The 20,727-nt window shown below is 47.8% G+C and overlaps 1 protein-coding gene across 1 annotated transcript in view; it reads right to left on the bottom strand.

The window, feature by feature from the left end:
* LOC144712760 (ENHANCED DISEASE RESISTANCE protein (DUF1336)) overlaps positions 1-20,727 on the bottom strand; it is a 69,452-nt gene that overhangs the window by 18,667 nt on the left and 30,058 nt on the right. Inside the window, exon 11 of the mRNA XM_078587060.1 lies at positions 15,065-15,129. Coding sequence (XP_078443186.1) covers positions 15,065-15,129 — 65 coding nt within the window. The remainder of the gene's footprint in view (positions 1-15,064; positions 15,130-20,727) is intronic.

Raw genomic sequence — 20,727 nt, 5'->3', positions numbered from 1 at the left:
CATGCCCCATCCACCTCCAATCATGTCACAAAGGCCCTTCACAACACTGTGTCACCCTCAAGAGAGGCACTCCTACTTCATCAACGACTAGGACATCCATCTCTTGCAACATTGCCTGTATTATTTCCCCAAGTTTGTAGTCATTTAAACCCATTGGATATTGTTTGTGAAACTTGTCAAATAGCTAAGCACACACGTGCTCGCTATCCTCCGTCACTTCAGAGATGTCAACAACCCTTTGCATTAATTCACATTGATATCTGGGGACCATCTCCCGGCCCCACAACAGGGACCAATCGTTGGTTTATCACCTTCATAGATGACTGTACTAGAATGACTTGGGTATTCTTTATGCCTCCGAAATCAGACTCTGTGCAACTAATCATTAGATTTTTCCAAATGGTTCACATACAAGATCATCCAACGATTTTGTTCCAAGAATGCTAAGGATTATGTAAATTATGAGTTATGCAGTTTTTTCCAAACACACGGAGTTGTGCATGAGACATCACGCGTCAACACCCCAGAACAGAATGGAGTTGCTGAATGGAAGAATAGGCTTCTATTAGACGTCACCAGGGCTCTCCTCATCCATAATCATGCGCCTAAATATCTCTGGGTTGATGTCTTGTTGACCACCATGCACTTGCTAAATATGTGGCCTACACGAGAACTAGGACATAAAAGTCCCATTGACGAACTTGAAAACACATACCAAGTGTTCGATTATGATCCTCACTTCCACTTAAAACCTTTGGCTACACGGCCTATCTACATTGCTATGCTGTCATGAAATTCTAGCCACGTGCACTCAGATGTATCTTTGTAGGTTACTCTATGACTCAAAAGGGGAATTGGTGTTATGACCCTAAGGACCGAAAATACTATGTGACACTTCATGTCAGCTTCCATGAACACGTTCCATTCTATATGAGTACTTCAAGCCAGTCTGATCATAATATGGATCCAATCATGACACTTCCAGCAACCACCAGTCCACACTTAAATGAACTTTTGAATCACAGTAGTAATGACCCACTAATCGCTTCAGTTCCGAAACACACCAGTGAACTTGGTCCTACACCTGTCGCACTAGAATAAAGTGAGGGTAAAATACAAAGATTTGGTAAACAAGTATACCATCAGAGGGTCGATCCAGGTTCATTCACCCTACTCACCAGAATGGTGTGTGAGAATGTGATAGGTCTCCCGGGCTGCGTCGAGGGCATTCTCATCATGTTTCCCTTTTATGTTCCTTTAAATAGCCTGACCCTCCTTCTGGGGAGGGCAGATTGGATGTTGGTTCTTAAGTGATAGTTGGTTTTCCCTTCCCTCTCGTCTCTTCTATATCCACGCTCCGCCTCCCTCCACGATCCCCATTCTCGTGATCGTCTCTGCTTCACCGCGTCTTCAAGCGGCTCTTCCCCGGTCAATCCCTACCTCCCCTGCTCGGTCTCCTCTCCTACCCTTCCCGTTTCTCCTCTCTACCCTGGGAAATTCTACGTCGTCTCATCCTCCACTCCTTCCGATACGAGCCTAGATCAAGGTTCGTATCAGAATGATTGGGTCCCTACTCGGACCTATCAGAGGATGAAGAGGATGGCAGACATTGGACTCCACATGTGTCGCCGACTGCACGTGTGACGCACAACTAACGCCCGGTAGGGTTTCATTAAATAAAACTGCAGACAACTGGTCGAGACACAGAAAAGATTCCAAGTGATTGTTTCTGCCTGGGGAGCGGAGATCCTTCAGCTCGAAGGAGAAGGAGCTGCAGCCGATTCGGCCAGGCCTCTTCTTACTTTCCTTCAGTTCAACAGTTCTTCCCTATATCTCTCTTATCTCTTCTACTTTTGTTTCTCTGAATAAGAGACCTCAGTATTACACTTGGTTCGTACATAGAAATTGTGGTCAACTACTTGTTAAGTCTTGAATTTTTCCCCTGGTTTACGATTCCTCTTCATTTGCACATCAGAGTCCTAACAGGGAAATTGGACACTCTATTTCCTATTCAGGCATACATCTCCCCTTGGTTATTTACCAAACCTTATCAAGCATTTATCTCTAAAGTTGGCTCAGTGCCTACCCCTACTGTGACCAAAGCCCTGAAAAATAGCCATGGGAAGATGGCTATGGAAGAGGAAATGACAGCTCTACACAAAATTCAAACTTGGTCTTTGGTTCCGTTACCACACAAAGAAAAACCAGTAGGATGCAGGTGGGTTTTTACCATTTAGTATTGTCCAAATGGGGACATCGACAGGTATAAAGCCCGCCTAGTTGCTAGAGGCTACACACAAACCTTTGGCATCGACTACCTAGAGACGTTTGCCCCAGTAGCCAAAATGAACACAATGCAGATTCTGATTTCTCTTGCCGCGGTTAAAGGATGGAATCTGCATCAACTGGATGTCAATAATGCTTTTCTACATGGCAATTTAGAGGAGGAGATAAATATGAGTATCCCCCCCAGCTTTAACACAGATAAAACTCAGAATATGGTCTGCAAACTACATAAAACCTTGTATGGACTCAAGCAGTCTCCATGAGCGTGGTTTGGGGAATTCACTGAATCCATGAAACACATGGGTTATACACAAAGCAATGGAGATCACACATTGTTCATCAAACATACATCAGTTGACATAAATACTACTTGTCTAGGTAGATGACATGATTTTGATTGGAGATGATCCAACAGAAATAGAGAGGTCAAATGATCACTTAGCTAGGGATTTTGATATCAAACGCTTAGGTAAACTTCGGTATTGAAGTGGCCTACTCAGGAGGAGAGATTGTATTATCCCAACTTAAATACACTTTTGATTTGTTAACTGAGATGGGGATGCTTGGCTGTAAACCTGTGTCTTCACCAGTGGATCCTGACCTCAAGTTAGGACTAGGAACATATACCCCACCAACTGACAAGGCCAGGTATCAAAGGCTAGTGGGAAAACTCATTTCTCTTTCTCATACCCATCCTGACATTTCTTATGCTGCCGGACTTGTCAGTCAACTTATGCAAGATCCTAGAGAATTACATGAAACTGCAGTAATCCGTACACTCAGATACTTGAAAGGAACCCCTGAATATGGGATTACATTTCAGAAAAATAAACATACTAATCTAGAAATTTTACTGATGCAGATTATGCAGGGAACATTTTTGATGTACACTCCACTACAAGGGAATTTTTTCTTTCCTAGAGGGCAACCTCATCTCTTGGTGAAGTAAAAAATAGATGGTCATGTTGTGATCTAGTGCGGAGGGAGAATTTTGTGCCATAGCGCATGGCATATGTGAAGCACTCTGGCTTAAATCCATTGTGGAAGACCTGAAAATTCCATTTAAGACTCCTATCCACCTCTTCTGTGACAACAAATCTGCAATTGAGATTACTTGAATTCTAGTTCAACATGATCCTACCAAGAATGTGGAGGTGGACCGACACTTCATTAAAGAGAAATTGGAAAGGTGGTTAATCACTACGCCATATGTCAAGTCAGAAGATCAATGTGCTGTCGTGTTCACAGAAGGACTCCACAGTCCTGCCTTGCAAAACCTTTTTTGCAAGCTGGGAATGAAGAATATACACTCTCCAGATTGAGGGTGAATGTTGGCGGAGCTATAAGATTTTTCATCTTTTCCTTATTCAACCCTGTAAGTCTGTATATTACATCTATATCCCTATTCATTTTTTCGACCATTGTATCTTTTAACGGGTCTCACAAATGGCCAGTGGACCCGTCGTGTATAAATCTAGGACTTTTTGGCCATCAGAGTAAGTGAAATTTTTTTCTCATTCTTTCTCATTCCCCTACACAAGCCAATATATTAACAATGAGGTTTTTAACGCACATATATAGACCAAGGTTTCAAGAGCTGTTACAACACCTAGTTGGTGTCTAGGTAACATAGCGCGTGAGCTTCACGTGCTATGCCATAGCACTTTCGTTAGGTCTGGTGGAGCAGAACAGACCAGCTGCCAGCCTCCACATTTTGGTTATCAAAAAAGGATTACTTTTATTCTTCCCATGAGCATACGGTTTAAATACCAATGAGATACAACTGTGGGCTTAGGCCTTGGCCCGGGGTGAGTTTAAGTGACTTAATTCTCATGTATATGAATATGTCACTTAAACAGTGAACAAAATAGAAGTAAAACAATATCCTCTGCTTAATTTCTTTAATGGACAGATTTAAAGGGCCCCATCGCTTAGGTTAGGCTGTAGCGGACCCGAACCTGGGCTTGTTGCTTGCCGCCAATTGGCTCGGTCTGTGTCCTTGTAGTCTGTAGACTGAAGAATGGATTGTTTGGTCTTGATAAATATCTAAGAGCTTGAAGAGTTCTCCATGTCATGAAATTGTTTGGTAATAGACAGAGCAATGAAGACCATTCGTTGTTTATTAAACATGGTTCCTCAGGTTACCCGACTGTCCTTATTGTGAATATGGATGATATTCTCATTAATGACTATGATAGTGTAGGAATTCTGAAGTCGTCAAGTGAGCCGGCAAAGTATTTAAACATTAAGTCACGGGGAACTCTGAAGTTCTTTTGGGAGTCGAAGGTTTTTTTTGGAAAACACATAGGCGGTCACCTGAAAAGATCGGTGATCACCAGAAAGATACATGCCTCAAGCCCTAAGGCTCCATTACATGGGTATTCATCCTCTTCCCCCATCCATCCCCAGCTTGGGGGAACCAAGACGGCATGAGTCCCTCCGCTTCATGTGCTAGCCTGTCCGTGGAGGCCTTCCCCCCACTAAATATCACTTCATTTCTCTGGCGCCAAATTCTCCAAAGCACTGTCAGCGCTCAGCCCCCCACTTCATTTCATCTAGGACCAAGTCTCTTCATGGACTCCCAAAAGGCCTCCTCTGATGACGTGTCCACCACCATCTGTGTTCAAGTGGCCCAGAACGTTCGAGCGTAAGGGCACCCAAAGAATAAATGGTTACAGTCCTCGATGCGTACTGTGCAAAATACACATTCCGCCGATGCGTCAGAATACATCCGCTTGCGGAAGACGCGAGTCGCCAATCTCTTTTGATATAAAAGCCACACGAAAATTGTCACCTTCAGAGGGACCTTTAGGCACCATATAGTTTGGCATGTGTGGACAGTGTCTTGGTTTTCCACGTTTCCCTGAACGATCCCTGTGTAAGCTTTCCGCACTGAAAATGGAGCGCTTAACCATCTTTTTCGTCTGATTTAGGGTGCCCACGTCCCTCGGAGTTCACGTGCTGTCCCAACACTCTCCCACTGCGGTCACAGGGCATTATGCTAGCGCAAATAGCTGTGGGAATGCTACTCGCACGGGGGCGCATGGCGACCAGTAGTCTGTCCAGAAGCGAAATATAGAGCCGTTGCCTCTTCGGGCTGAGTAGAACTCCCGAACTTTGGGGAAAATTTGTCTAAGACCTTGCCAGAATAGTGACGGCCCCCCTGACTGGGGTTGTTTTCTCATCCTAGCTTAAGCCTTTGTCATGATCCTTGTAGGACTTGGTCCTCACATGGTTGCATGATCCTTGTCACCCACTTCGCCAATAGTGCCGAATTTATACTTAGGGTTGTGCAGAACACCCAGACCTCCTTGTTTAAGGGGCTCGCAAATGGTATCCCATGCAACTGGTGCTAGAACTCGGCTTTGGTCACTTTTGGGTCCTTTCCAGAAGAAGCATCTCATCAAGCCCTCGAGTCTCTGATGGACTCCAACTGGCAGCTTGTACACTGAGAGATAGAAAATGGGGATATCTGATAGAACTAACCTCAGAAGCACCAGCCGGACACCTATGGATAACACTTCAGCTTGCTTTCCTTTCAACCGTCGCTCAACCTTCTCTATCACCAGCTGCCAATCTGCCTTTGTCATCTGCCCTCTTGTCAGTGGCAAACCCAAATATCTCATTGGAAGGCTGCCGATCGATGTACCCAATACTTCCATTCCTTTTCGGAATGGAAGTATCCCATACGATAAGTGGCATTATCATTTCTCAACATAAAAATAGAAATCATCTCCTCAAGGAGGCAAGAATGACGGGTTGCAGATTCATATGTATCCCAGTTGATGTGAAAATAGTTTTACAGTTGATAAGCACTCATTCCAGCAATGGTGGGCAGACTAATTTATTTAAATCATATTTATCCAAATGTTTCCTTTGCAGTTAGTACAATGAGTCAATACAAGAGTGTTCCACATGATTCTCATTACTAGGTTGCAAACAGAATCTTAAGTTATTTTAAATACACTTCAACAAGGTTTTAATTTATACGGAGTTGTGGTCTGTTAGTATAAATCTACTTAGATGCAGATTATGCTGGTTTGCCAGAGGACAGAAGGTCCACATCCAGATGCTGTGCCTCTTTCGACAGGATTCTGATTACATGGAGAACTAAGAACTTGAATGTGGCCAGATCAAGTTCTGAAGCATAATGCAGATCTATGGCACAACGTGTTTGTGAGGCTCTAGATAAAGTGAATATCAAATCAGCTACCTTTTCTGATCGCTATGATTGAGTCATCAATCAGCCAACTGCTCTTACTGCCTAAGGTGCTGCCTCTGGGACCTCTGACTTGAGCACTCAGCATTAACATCTCCCAAACATTTCCTTCAGAAATTTCACTTTACAGGGCACAATCTTTTTCATGGTGCCAAAAAAGTCAAGTGAAAGTTGACGAAACACCTTCACTAGGATGGACTTCTATCAACCTTTTATACTTCCACTGGATTGATGTTGAGGGTGCCATACATTTCCAGGTTATTGGACAGTATCAGTCCCACAATTGTCGTGTAGTTTTGATGACTCTGCTCTGCCAAACAATTTGGAAAAGTGGTCACGAGAGACTCGTACAAAAAAGAATAATATGGCTATAATTGGTGACTCAACTAATCTTGTCCAAGGCAATTGGTCTCTTATGAAGTAAAACACTGAGTAAACTTCTCAATGGACTGAGCCTGATCACTATACCCTATCACCACCATTGATCTTGGCTAATTCTTAAAAATTCACATATTAGAATTCACAATTATGATAGGGCTTAACTAAGAATTTCTCTTCCCATTCAATTCCACTTCCAAGAGAAGAGTCCGACTTGTGAGGAGGTTATGCATGTTACTTGGTTAAAGGAGACCAGTGTGAGCTTTATACACTTCGCCAGGCAGGCCAAGGCACTTCGGTATTCCAGCAGCTATTATGCTTTGCTTCTAGGGGGAGTGCAGTATGATCATCAAGAAATGAACCAAAACTGATCCTTCATTATTTTTCTATAACTGTGGTCACTAAAAAGAAGCATGCTATAAACTACAGAAGAAAGCAACTTATTAGAGTCAATAAGCCATGGTTGCTTCATTGATGGCTATTGCTCCCAAGGACTGATAGCCATTGGTCTGTTTTCAACAGTTTCTTCTTGTTAGTGAGAGAGTCTCCCTCATGGGCTAATGGGCCCTATTCTATTAGCCCATTAGCCCAACTATCCTTCTCTCCCTCTTAGGGTATACATACCCTTCTATGTACTCTGGTTGAGGTATGTGGTTACCTTCCTCCTTCCTTCCTCAACATGGTATCAGAGCTCCAGAGCTCTCCTAGGGTTTGACATCGCCCGCCCATCGCCGCCGCACGCACAGCAGCAACCCCGCCACCGCGCACGCAGCAGCAGCCGCCGCCGAGCACGCCGCAGCAAACTGCCGCCACGCACGTAGCAGCAGCCACCGCCGCACGCGCAGCAGCACCCCGCCGCCGCGCACGCAGCAGCAGCCGCCGCCGCGCACGCCGCAGCAAGCCGCCGCCGCACGCGCAGCAGCAGACAGCCGCCGCGCGCACCGTAGCAACCCGCCGCCGCGCACGCAGCAGCAGCAGACCGCCGCCGCGCGCGCCGCAGCAACCCGCAGCCGCGCACGCAGCTGCAAGCCGCAGCCGCAGCCGCTGTTCGCCCCTGCCGCATGCGCCGCTGCCGCACCATGCCGTTCATTGAGCATAATTTCATGGAGAAGCCCCTGTCTTACAAGGTGGCTCATCCGCTTCCGTCAATCCTGGAGGTGACACTCCTACGGGCCCCGAATCTTCTCCAGTGGATGCGCTTCGTCGAGACCAACTTGAAGGCGCGCCAGCTCTTCAAGCACTGCACTGAAGACCCACTGACCGTCGACCACCCACACCATGCTGCGTGGGACGTTGAGGAACAGTTCATCCACGGCTGGCTGTATACGTACACCCTATCTCCAGAATTCCGTGACCGTTTTCCGCATCATAAAACGGTGAAAGGCTTCTGGGATCAGGCGCGGTCCTTCTGCGGCAGGGAAAACGACTGGTGGCGCCTTTACTCCCTTGCATGTCAGGCCAGTTATCTCTGTCAGGGTTTGATGACGATCCCCGACTATGCACTTGCCCACAAGAAGATGTGGGACGAAGTAGATTACTACCTACCGCCCGACGACCCGACGTCCAAGACGTACCATAATGTGCTTCTTCTGCGGATCATGGGCTTCCTCAGCGGCCTGAATCGCGAGTATGATGACGTCCGTCGTCGTGCCTTGCATTGCAAGGAAGGTCCTCCTGCCCTAGAGGAGTTGGTGAAGGAACTCCAAGAGGAGGAAAGCCACTTCCTCCATGGGACTCCCTCCTCCGGCCCTCCAGGTGAGTTGACCGCACTGCTGTATGCCCCCGCATCTTCTGTACACTCTTCAGGCAGCAAGCCACCGCCGCTCCTCCCTACGCCCACCTCCGCCGCTCCACCAGCTGGGACGACGATTTGCTCGTATTGCGGCAAACCGGGCCACGGGAAGAAAAAGTGCAAGAAGCGACTGAATGATTGGAGAAAGAAGAAAGAGGCCGCAGAAGGCAAGGCCATGGTGGCCCAGTCTGATTCGTCCTCCGCCAGCACCTCCTCAGTGACCATGGACCAGCTTCAGGCAGATTTGGCCCGCCTTCGTGACCAGATGGCTGCCCTGCAGAACCCGTCCATGGCCTACTTCGGCGGTTTTGGTGCGTCTCATACTCCTCCCTCTTCAGATGCATGGTACTGTGGTCATACGGCCTTCCACTCACCTGTCGTCTCCGATACTACTTGGGTACTTGACTCGGGGGCCACCGAACATATGACCCCGAGCAATGCCCGGTTTGTATCCTACGAGAGGCATCGTGGTGGCCGTACTGTCCTCACGGCCGGGGGTGGACGTCTCCGTGTGGCCGGAATCGGGGCGGTCTATGTGGACGGCCTTGGTGTGGTCCACAACGTTCTGCATGTCCCCGACCTGCGGGCAGTTCTTATGTCTCCGCAGCGTTTAGTTGATGCCGTTTCCTGTTCCTTCCACCTCCAGCCTGACGGCATGTTCTGTCTGACAAGGTGGGCCAGACTACACTGATTAGGCGGGAGAACGGACTGCTGCTGCTGGACGATGGAGGCTGCTCCTAGTGCTTCATGGTGCACCGGACTCTTCTCTCGGTGGCTGAGCAGCGTCGGGGATGCCTTCTGATGGAGCATCAGCGACTTGGACACCCACCTTTCTCGACTTTACAGCGTCTTTTTCCGTTGTTGTGTTCGGGCGTGGACCTTAAGACTGTGATTTGTGAAGCTTGTCAGTTAGCCAAGCACCGCAGATCCTCTTTTGCTTCATCCCTGTCTCACACCTCAACTCCGCTGTTCCGCGTCCACAGTGATGTTTGGGGGCCGGCACCGCAGACCAATCTGAAGGGGCACCACTATTTCTCCTCTTTATGGACGAAGCTACCCGCTATACGTGGGTCTACCTCCTGACTGCGAAGTCGGAGGTTGCGCAGAATGTTCGGCATTTTTGCGCCATGGTACAGACGCAGTTTGGTCGAGGCATCCAGCGCTTTCGTTCCGACAATGCTCGGGACTTCTTCAACGCTGACCTCGACTCCTTTGCCGACCGGGGTATCCTACATGAGTCCTCCTGCGTGGCCACGCCAGAGCAGAATGGCATGGCTGAACGTTGGATCGGCTATGTTACCTCGACGGCGCGGACATTGCTGCTGGACTCCAAGGCGCCGTGGCGGTATTGGGGAGATGCGGTTTTGACGAGCACTCATTTCGTTAACCGTATTTCCACCCCGCTCCTGGAGTTCTCCAGCCCCTTGGACCGGATGACGGTGGCCTTCCCGAATGCTTCCTTGCGAACGGGACTCTTGCCTCGTATCTTTGGCTGCACCGCCTACGCCCATGATACCTCTCCAGCGCGCACGAAGCTCGATGCCCGAGCATTCCGGTGTGTGTTCGTGGGGTACTCTTCCCTCCAAAAAGGGTACCGGTGCTATCATCTGCCCTCTCGGCGTTTCTTCATCTCGGCAAACGTCACCTTTGCCGAGCATGAACCCTACTTTGCGGACTACTCTACCTCATCCCGCCTTCCGTTGGATGAGGCTCCTCCGGTCCCCCCCTTGGGGCCATGCCCGATCATGGAACCCGCTACCCCCCTTCACCCTCCTCCATCCATGATCTCTCTCCCCTTGATTCCTCTTCATCCGTTCCTCCTCCGGTGCCTTTGGACGTGTCCTCCACCTCGTCTTCCCTTCCGGCCTCCCCTACTTCGGCCCCTCTTCCCCTCCCGTTGGTCTCGGTCACTCCTTCCGATGCGTCACCCTCGTCTCCCCCCGGTGACCACCCCTCGTCTCCTTCCGAGCCTTTTCCACCTACCACTTCCAGCCTCCCCTCGTCCACCGGTGCGTCTCCTCCGACTCCCAGTGCGTCGGCTGGCGCTCCCCCCGGTGAGTCCCCTCTTGCTTTCGCTCATTCTCCGTCGACCGATCCAGTCCCACCTCTTGTCGAAGGTGACGACCTGTTGGATTGGCCTATTGCTTTACGGAAAGGGGTTCGTCAGTGCACTAAGACCCCTCTCTATCCTCTCTCTCATTACCTCTCCTTTGACCGGCTGAGTCCTCCCTACCGGTTGTTTCTTACCCGCATCGAGTCGGATCCCATTCCTCGCCGCTTAGCCGATGCTATCGCTTCTCCTCATTGGAAAGTGGCGATGGACGAGGAGATGCAGTCTCTCCTCAAGAACCACACGTGGGACGTCGTTTCACTCCCTCCTGGCAAGAGGGTAGTGGACTGCAAGTGGATACATGCCAAGAAGTACCATGCAGACAGTACTCTCGAACGCCTCAAGTCTCGGCTTGTGGCTCGGGGGTTCACTCAGTCCTATGGCGTGGACTACTTCGAGACGTTCTCTCCAGTGGCGAAGATGGAGACTGTCCGTCTTCTCCTGGCGCTTGCCGTGCTCTTCCACTGGGCCATCCGCCAGTTCGACGTCAAGAACGCCTTCTTGCACGGCGACTTGACGGAGGAGGTGTACATGCAGCAGCCACCGGGCTACTCACTCGGCCCCCCCGGTCACGTGTGCCGACTGCGGAAGTCCCTTTATGGACTCAAGCAGTCCCCGCGCATGTGGTTTGGGCGGTTCTCCTCTGTTCTGAAGACCAAAGGGTACACTCAGAGCAATGGAGATGCCTCTCTCTTCTTCTGCCACCGCCTGACTGGTGTCTCCATTCCTGTCGTGTACGTCGACGACATCCTCATCACGGGATCTGATGCTGCTGAAGCCATCCGCCTCAGCACTGCCTTGGCTAAGGAGTTTGAGATCAAGGCCCTCGGTCTTCTTTGCTACTTCCTTGGTCTTGAGGTGGCCTACTCCCCTCGTGGGATCTTTGTCTCGCAGCAGAAGTACGCCGTCGACTTACTGGCCCTGACAGGTCTGACCGACTGTGCGCCGGTGAGCACTCCTATTGATCCCAACGTGAAGTTGGGCAAAGGGGAGGATTCGCCGCTGACGAACTCCCACCGGTATCAGCAGCTGGTGGGGAAGCTCCTCTACTTGACGCACACTCGGCCCGACATCGCCTTCACCGTCAACCTGCTCAGTCAGTTTATGCACTCCCCACGAGAGATTCACTGTCAGGCCGCCCACCGGGTTCTTGCGTACCTGAAGGGCTGCCCCGGAAAGGGCCTGCTCTTCCCTCGCAGCCCTGACCGGACAGTGAAAGTATACACTGATGCTGACTTTGCCGGCTCCGTTGTGGATCATTGGTCTACCACGGGATACTGCACTTTTGTCTTTGGCAGTCTCGTCAGCTGGAAAAGCAGCAAGCAGGACAAGTGTCCCGCTCTAGTGCCGAAGCCGAGTACCGAGCACTCGCCGATGGGGCCTCTGAGGGCCAGTGGATCTATGGCATCCTTCACGATCTCCGCGTGGAGTATGCTGGCCCGATTCACTTCTACTGCGACAACAAGTCGACGATTGCGCTGGCCAAGAACCCTGGACAACAGGGCCGCATCAAGCACATGGAGCGCAATCGCTACTTTTTCAAGGAGCGAATGGACGAAGGGATCTTTGATCTGGACTTTGTTGCATCCGCCGACCAGGCAGCGGACGTCCTCACCAAGGGACTCTCCCGCCCCCTTCTTCAACGTGCTGTCTCCAAGCTCGGCATGGAAGACATCCATACTTCGCTTGCGGGGGGGTGTTGAGGAAGGAAGGAGGAAGGTAACCACATACCTCAACCAGAGTACATAGAAGGCTATTGCTCCCAATGACTGATAGCCATTGGTCTGTTTTCAACAGTTTCTTCTCTCAGAATTCAGCAAGCTTTTGTATCAACAAATTCCTATTGTGGAGGTGTGTCACCACTTCTGTGCTCAGGCATGAAATTCTCTTCACCACAAAATATAGCCCTTTAGAAATGCTTGGAATTTAGCTCCTGTTTATTTGAATTATCTAATGGGCAAACACCTGAGAGATTTTTTCATTCTTACTTTGCTCACTTCTCTAGTAATGCTTACGCCTTTTCCATAGAAATCGAATGGGTCAATTGTGCTATAAGGTCGCATGACCTTTGCAATCAAACCTTAATTTTTTTCAGAAAAAATGAAAATAGTTGGAGTATCCTTTTTTTTTTGAATAACAAAAAAGGTGGTCACCCGAAAAGGGTCGGTAAACAACCTCCGATTACATGCCTTAAACCGTAAGGCTCTATTACAAAGGGGTTTATCCTCTCCTCTCTCTTTTCCTGACTCAGGGGAACCAAGCTGCCAGAAGTCCTTCCACCTCGTGGGCTAGCCCATCCGTAGAGGCCGTCCCCCCATGAAAGATCACGTCATTTCTGGTGTGCCATATTCCCCAGAGCACTGCCAACAATTTGCCCCCTGTTTCTCTTTGTCTAGAGCCGCGTCTCTGTATTGAGTCCCAGAAGGCTTCCTCTGATGTCGGGTTCACCGCCTTCTGAGTTCGAGTAGCCCAAATTGTGCGAACAAGAGGGCACTCGAAGAATAGGTGATCACAATCCTCTCCTCCTCCTGTGCAAAATACGCATTCTGTCGGTGTGTGGATACATCTTCTTTCGGAAGACTCGGGTTGTCACTCTTTTTTGAAACACAAGCCACCCAAAGATCTTCAGTTTCAGAGGGACCTTTAGACGCCATATGACTTGGCATGTGTGTGTTACGTTCCTAAGTCCCAAACCCCCTTGTAACCAAGAAGGAAAATATATCAACCACCAAAAGACGAGGAAACTCCTTCGTCACAAAGAAGCGTTTAGGGTTTCTAGAGCACAACGGTCTCCCGTGACGCTTGTGAAACAAGAGGGGAAATAGAGGTAGTGAGAGGGGGAAATGAAGAGGGCGATAGGCTTCTTCCAAAGGAGGGACAGCAGCTCGCCTGAATGATGCCTTGCTTGGGCGAGACCCTGAGGATGCGGGATGAGTGTATTAGGTCACAGGGAAAGGGATGAGAAGTAAGAGGGACTCGGGGTGAGATGAGGGAAATAACATACCGTGAAATTACTTTCTGCCTTCGTTACTCTCTGCTGGGCTGCTTATACCCTTCTTCCAACGGCTCCTTTGGTACACCCGATGGTGGACCATATCAGTGTGCGCCATCTCTATATTTTCTATGTTGGCTGACAGATTCTCACGTAGGCTTTCCGGACTGTAAAGGGGGAATTGGACCAGTCCCAGCCATAACTCACGGTGGCTCTAGTTCGAAGCTGATTCAATGCTTGTTGCACGTCCAAAAGCTCTGTTCGTCTTCGGGCTGATAGAGTGCCCACAAACCTCGGGTTCCATGTGCCGTCCCAACACTCTCCCACTGTGCCCTCGGGGCGTTGTACTAGTGCTGATAGCCGTGGGAATGTTGCTCGCAAAAAGGCCACGTGTCGACCAATGGTCTGTCCAGAAACGAAATAGCGAGCCGTCTCCTATTCGGGCTGAGTAGAATTCCTGAACTTTGGGGAAGATTTGCCTAAGGCCTTGCCAGAATGGGGACGCCCCCCTGACTGGAGCTGATTTCTTGTCCCAGTTTAGACCTTCTTCATAGTTGTCTCTCAAGATTTGAATGACTTGATCCTCGCTTGGCTGCATCATCCTTGTCACCCACTTCGCTAGTAGCGCCGTATTCATACCTTGGGTATGCAGAACACCTAGGCCTCCTTAGTTGGAGTATCGTTTAAGATGATCAAAAGATGCTTCCATCAAATTGTGGAGAAGCCCAACAGATACAGACAATTCATTCAGCTGAAATTACAGCCCAAGTTGTAGCCATTTTTTTCACACAAGGGGGGTTGTAAAATTAGACGAAATTGCTAAATCTATCATTTATGGCAGGTGTGAGGCATCCATCCTTACATCAGGGAAAGATTTCTTTGAGGATGTCTCAGGAAATTTCTGCATATTAAGTAATGTCAGCACCTGGACAACTTATAATCTCTCCATCAAATCATAAGCGAGCGTATAAGTACAGCGAGCACCTCTCACCACTTTCTTTTTGCTTACTTTTTAGTTTCCAAGTCGAAAAAATAAAGACCTCAACTTTCTGTAGCCCAAGAGAATATGCTATTTTTAAATAGCTTTATTGAAGTACCACATGATGAATTGAACAGAGAATACTATGGGCAACCACAAAGCAGGATTATGAATTTTTCAAAGGAATTGATAATCATGAGATTAATGCTCTAATTCAAAAGTATGGTTCAATAGTCTTTTATCATTTACTAAGAGTTTTGCTTGAGCCACTAATTTTTGGGATCATTTTTTAATGATAGGAAACTCACTGTATCCCCCATCTTGGCCACGAAACCATTGTCTTATGAAAACAAAATCTGTTTTTGATTTCCACCTAGAGACATCAAGAAAAAAAATTATTAAGGTTGCTCAGATTCATAACTGAATATACAAATACTAGTAAGCTAGCTCGACAACATACCACACTGAAAAAATTGAAAAGTATACTAGTGCATGGTAAAATAACATGTGCAGTTTGTAAGTGGCCTGTGGTGGATCTGCCCAAAGAAAAAGAAAAGAATCTTGGAGGCTACATCTGAGAAACAGATAAAGCCATTTTGAGAACCCTGGCCTTGTGCCTTGCAAAAAGAGAGAAGTAAACTACTCTTACAATTGTAGCCATAAGTTTTGGTCCAAGAATCTGAAATGCAAAGAGTGAAATCTGCTTCTTTGTTCTCTTTGGAGTCACCCAATATTGGATCACTTATGGCAATCATATCTGGTTCACATGCCAGCGCACTAAAAAATTAATGATTAGGGATATGTTTTCAATGAAAAATAAGTCTATAACACCATCTAATATACAAGCTCAGTATGGATGCTAAACCTGCCAAGCTAGACCACTGCATCTCTCGGTCTGGTCCAGTCATGGTCCACTCAGGTTGACTGGTCAATGTGAAAGTTAATGTCATGTTGATTTGGTCGTCTCACTGCATCTGCCTAGACTTCATCTGAATGTCGCCTCAGGTGCCAAGTAGTGTTTGATAATGAGAGAGAGAGAGGAGTGAGAGGAATATAATTATAGAGCAAAAGAGTGTGAGAATGAGAGAGGGAGATATTGAAAAGTTAGAGGGGGAGATAATGAGAGAGGGAGAGAGAAAGAGAGAGAGCAATATAATTAAAGAGCAAAAGAGTGTGAGAATGAGAGAGGGAGAGAGAAAGAGTAAGAGCAATATAATTAAAGAGCGAAAGAGTGTGAGAATGAGAGAGGGAGAGAGATGAGAAAGTTAGAGGGGGAGATAATGAGAGAGGGAGAGAGAAAGAGTGAGAGAAATATAATTCTAGAGCGAAAGAGTGTGAGAATGAGAGTGGGAGAGAGATGAGAAAGTTAGCGGGGGAGAAAGGGAGAGATTCGGAGAATGAAAGAGGGAGAGAGTGCGAGAATGAGAGAGAGAGACAGTGAAATAGTTGGAGCATGAGAGAGGGAGAGAGTGAGAAAGTTAGAGGGGTAGATAATGAAAGAGGGAGAGAATGAGAGCGAGAAAGGAAGAGAGTCAGAGAAGGAGAGAGTGTGAGAATGAGGGAATGAGATAGTGAAAAAGTGTGAGAAATGAGACACGGAGAGTGAGAGCGAGATAATGAGGGAGAGAGGGAGAGAATGAGAGCAAGAAAGGAAGAGAGTCAGAGAAGGAGAGAGGGAGAATGAGAGAGACATAATGCAAGAGAGAGGGAGAAAGTGAGAGCGAGATAATGAGAAAGAGAGAGGGAGAGTGAGAGCGAGCTAATATGAGAGAGAGAGAGAGAGAGGGAGAGAGTCAGAGAGAGCTAATGAGAGAGAGAGGGACAAAGGGAGAGAGGGAGAGCGAGATAATTAGAGAGAGAGGGAGAGTGAGAGTGATTGAATGATAGAGACAGAGAGAGGGAGAGAGCGAGAGAGAGGGAGAGTGAGAGTGAGATAATGAGAGATAGAGAAGGCAAGGAGGAGAGTGAGTGGGGGAGGCTGAGAAATTGAGAGGGGGAGTGTGTGAGAGGGGGAGACTGAGAAATCGAGAGGGAGAGAGGGAGGAAATAAAGTAGGGAGATTATGAGAGTGAGGAAAGGAGAGAGTGGAAGTGAGACGGAGATAGTGCAAGACGGAGAGAATACGAGACAGAGAGAGGGCAAGAGTGAGACAGTGAGAGGGTGAATGAGAGGCAAGACTAAGAGAGAGAGACTGAGGAAGGGACTGCAAGAGGGAGAGAGAGAGAGGGAGTGGGTAAGAGGGAGAGAGTTTGAGACAGAGAGAGAGAGAGGGAGAGAGTGTACATGGGAGAGATTGATTGAAGGAGAGGGAGAGAGAGAGAAAAAGAGGGAGAGTGAGCGGGAAAGAGCGCGAGCAGGAGGGACTTCAAGGAGAGAGGGAGAGAGTGAAATGGCATGGGTAGGAAGAAGAGAGTGTGAGACGGAGAGAGTGTGAGGGGGAGAGACTGCAAGGAGAGAGGAAGACAGTGAGAAGGAGCAGGTGGGAGGTAGAGAGTGCAAAAGGGAGAGTGTGCGAGAGTGCGCGAGTGAGAGGCAGAGAGGGAGAGGGGGAGAGAGCCAGAGAGGGAGAGGGAGTGGGTGAGGGAGAGTGGGGGGAGAGGCGAGAGTTATTATAATATAACATAAGGTATTATATTTACATGGACGGCCATTGGTCTGGTTAGAAGTGCAAATTGGAACCAGACCGAACATTTGATCAGGCCGAAGAAGGCTGAATGACTGTCCAGTTTGGTCCGGTCTGACGGAACTTCAGTCAGACCGTGTCCTTCCTTAGCATTAATTTTCTCCTTGCATAATTACTGATCAAACTTAATATGATTTTTATTTTTTTTGAAAAAATAGGGAAGATCACCTAAGAATGGTGTTCAACCTGATACTGTTAAAAGTAGATAAACGGTTAATACTCATGATGTACAGGATGGCCCTCCCTTCTAAACTTATACACAACAAAACTCAACATGTCACGAAGAACACTTTTCGCTGGAAACCGTCCTCCCCTTAAAAACCATCTCATTATGATGCAGACATACCGCCCATAATACCGTCAAGAGACTTCCCCATTCTGCCTTCTTTCCCTGACAGAGCCCCAGAAGTATCATCCCAACACTAATAAATCGTGGCATGACGACTCTGCCCATGTTCATAAAGGCGTAGAAACTCTACCAATAAAATACCTTTAGGGTGACCAATTGTCCAACCAATATCTAAAAAAAGATCCCAAAGCTTGGCATAAAAAATTTCTCAGATTCAAGTGAGTGTCAGCTGCATAACATGCCAGAAAGTAGATTCCCCTTGAACTAGAACCACTTGCCTCTCCCAATCCAGCCTTGAGCTATAATTGTCCTTCAGGATATTCATGACCATATCCTCCTCCGACTGCATAATTCTGTCCACCCATTATGTCAACAATGCCAAGTTCATGGAGTGCGTATGAAGCCCCCAACCCTCGATCTAGTGGTCTACAAACAACATTGTAGGAGACCATAGGCATTCCCTTGCCATTCCTGGTCCCTGACTGTTTTCAGAAAAACGTCTCATCAAGCCATCGAGGCGACTTCCTACCTGGTAGGCATTATAAAGATCACAAAGAAGAAAATCAATTTCACCATGATTTGTCCGTTCATTTGTGACACGATTACTGGCAACTGCAATAGCTGACTTGTTGTCACAATACTTTTTCTCTGCCTTTGGTTTTTCTACTTTTAGCTCTTGAGGAGTACCTTGATCCTAAATACTTCAGCAGGGATCAAAATTCAAACTTCACCTGAATTTGGCAATGACCTGTTATTTTTTGCTGCTCCATGTCACAGGTTGCCTCCGATGAAAGAGCAACATGCAGACATTGTTAGTCAGAGACTGATCCGTCATTGACAGCACTAGTTCAGATGATGGCGGGCAATTTTATAGCAATCCTGAATAAAAGTCTTAACCCCAATGTAGTCCTCTGATTGACCAGTGACCAGCCAATGGTCATCATTTCAGTCAGCTCGTCCAACATTAGATGCAACATCAGCACTCAAGATCGGTGTTAGGCATCAGGTGCAGAGTTGGGGTTCAACAACTGTGTCACGCATCTGCTGTGGCAACCACAAATGACATCGTCATGATCGCTCTCCTGAACCTGCTCCTACCAGATGCAGCCAATTGACTCATTGGTATCTTCAGAACTGAGAAGGTGAGCTACACAGTTTGGCACCTTCTTTGGACTAGCATATTTTTGGCAATGAGGTCCCACTACCTAGGGGACTGTTCCCTGATAAATGCCCTACTCTTATAACAATCAGCTAGAAGAAACTCCCCATCTCTAGGGCTTCGTTGATGCCTTAGAGAGGAGGCCTGCATTCAACGTTCAGGGGAAGGAACCCAGAGGTTCAGTCTAGAAAGGGGGAAAGTAAAGTAAAGGGGAAACAAGGAGAGCGAAGATCGCCACTCTGGTGGTAGGATGCCGACTCCACCGCAGGGAAGAACTTCTGCACGATGGGGAGGCGAGCACGGTAAAGAGGAGAAGATAGAGGTAGAGGGCTAGGGAAAGAGAGGGGAAACACTCACATTGAGATTGCCTGCATTCTCCTTCAACTTCTCCACCTTAAGTTAGGCCTTCTGGTCGGCTGTTGGGCTGGTTCGACTTCCTGGGCCACCGGCATTCATAAATGCCGGCCCGGGATCATATCAATACTCCCCCCTATTTGAGTCAGCTTGTCCTTGAGCTGGAAACTTGGTAAATTGTTGACGGAGGACGGAAGCCAGCTCCCATGTTGCCTCGTGGGGCGTCAGATTACGCTACTGGGTAAGGAATAGCAGGCCTTGGGACGAGGGCCGAAAAGCCGTGATTGCTTCGAGGTAAACCAGCCATTTGTTCTCTTCACAGAGAGATGAAGGAACGGGTAGAGGATGACCCGACGGCACGCTCCAGCTGTGAAACATAGAAAGCTGGGTGTAAATGAACCTTAGGGGAAAATCGAGGTGATAAATGACAGCCCCAATGCGCTGGATCATACGATACGCTCCGAAGAATTTAGGTCCCAACTTCTCGTTTGGTTGACGTGCCAAGGTCTTCATCTGGAAGGGCCGAAGTTTGACATAAACTTGCTCACGTTCTTTGAATGACACCCCCACGCCGTTTCTTGTCCACCTGGTATTTCATTTGGGATTGAGCCCGAGTGAGGTGCATCTTTATGTGAAGAATGCAGAGAATTCTGCCTTTGGGAACAGATAGGACAAATGAGGCCTTTTTGAGACAAATGAGAAAGATACAGAAGAAGTTTATTGAGATTTTTTATACAGAGAAAAGGGGAAAAACTCACATATAAACAGGTTGGGAAAGACTTTCCTTTATAGGCTAAGTCCTTTCTCAAGATAGCCGTTGGGGGCAACGGTCATATAGCCGTTGCCCCAACGGCTATTTTTAAGGGGCAAAAAGGTCATTCTTTGGGGAGCGATAGAAAAAGAAAGAAAAGAAGGAAAAAGAAAGGAAAAAGAAGAGAAAGTAGGAGAGATAGGTGGGCCATTTATAACTCATGGCCCACCTTTACATGTGTGTCAAAATAGAAAAGGATGAAATTAGATGTTTAACACTCCCCCTCAAGTTGGGCATAGATGTTAATCATGCCCAACTTGGACGCCAAATCTTGAAACTGTCTTCCTGGTAGTCCTTTGGTCAGAATGTCAGCCACCTGTTGCGGTGATGGTATGTATTCTGGACTGATGAGTCCAGAATTAATCTTCTCTTTGATGTAGTGTCTGTCAATTCTTGCATGCTTCAGACGATCATGATGCACGGGGTTCTTGGCCATAGCAATAGCTGATTGACTGTCAGAATATAAGATGATTGGCTTTGGAGGAATGAGTTTTAAATCAGTTAGAATATCGTTAAGCCACATTCCTTCGCAAACACCTTTCTTTAAAGCCCTGAGTTCTGCTTCAGCAATCGATATTGAGACTTCCGCTGCTTCTTGCTACGCCAGGTGATTAA

Source organism: Wolffia australiana, chromosome 15, assembly GCF_029677425.1.
Source record: "Wolffia australiana isolate 7733 chromosome 15, ASM2967742v1".
Taxonomy (NCBI): domain Eukaryota; kingdom Viridiplantae; phylum Streptophyta; class Magnoliopsida; order Alismatales; family Araceae; genus Wolffia; species Wolffia australiana.
The sequence above is the reverse complement of the archived record's forward strand: the minus strand, read 5'-3'. Positions and strand labels throughout refer to the sequence as shown.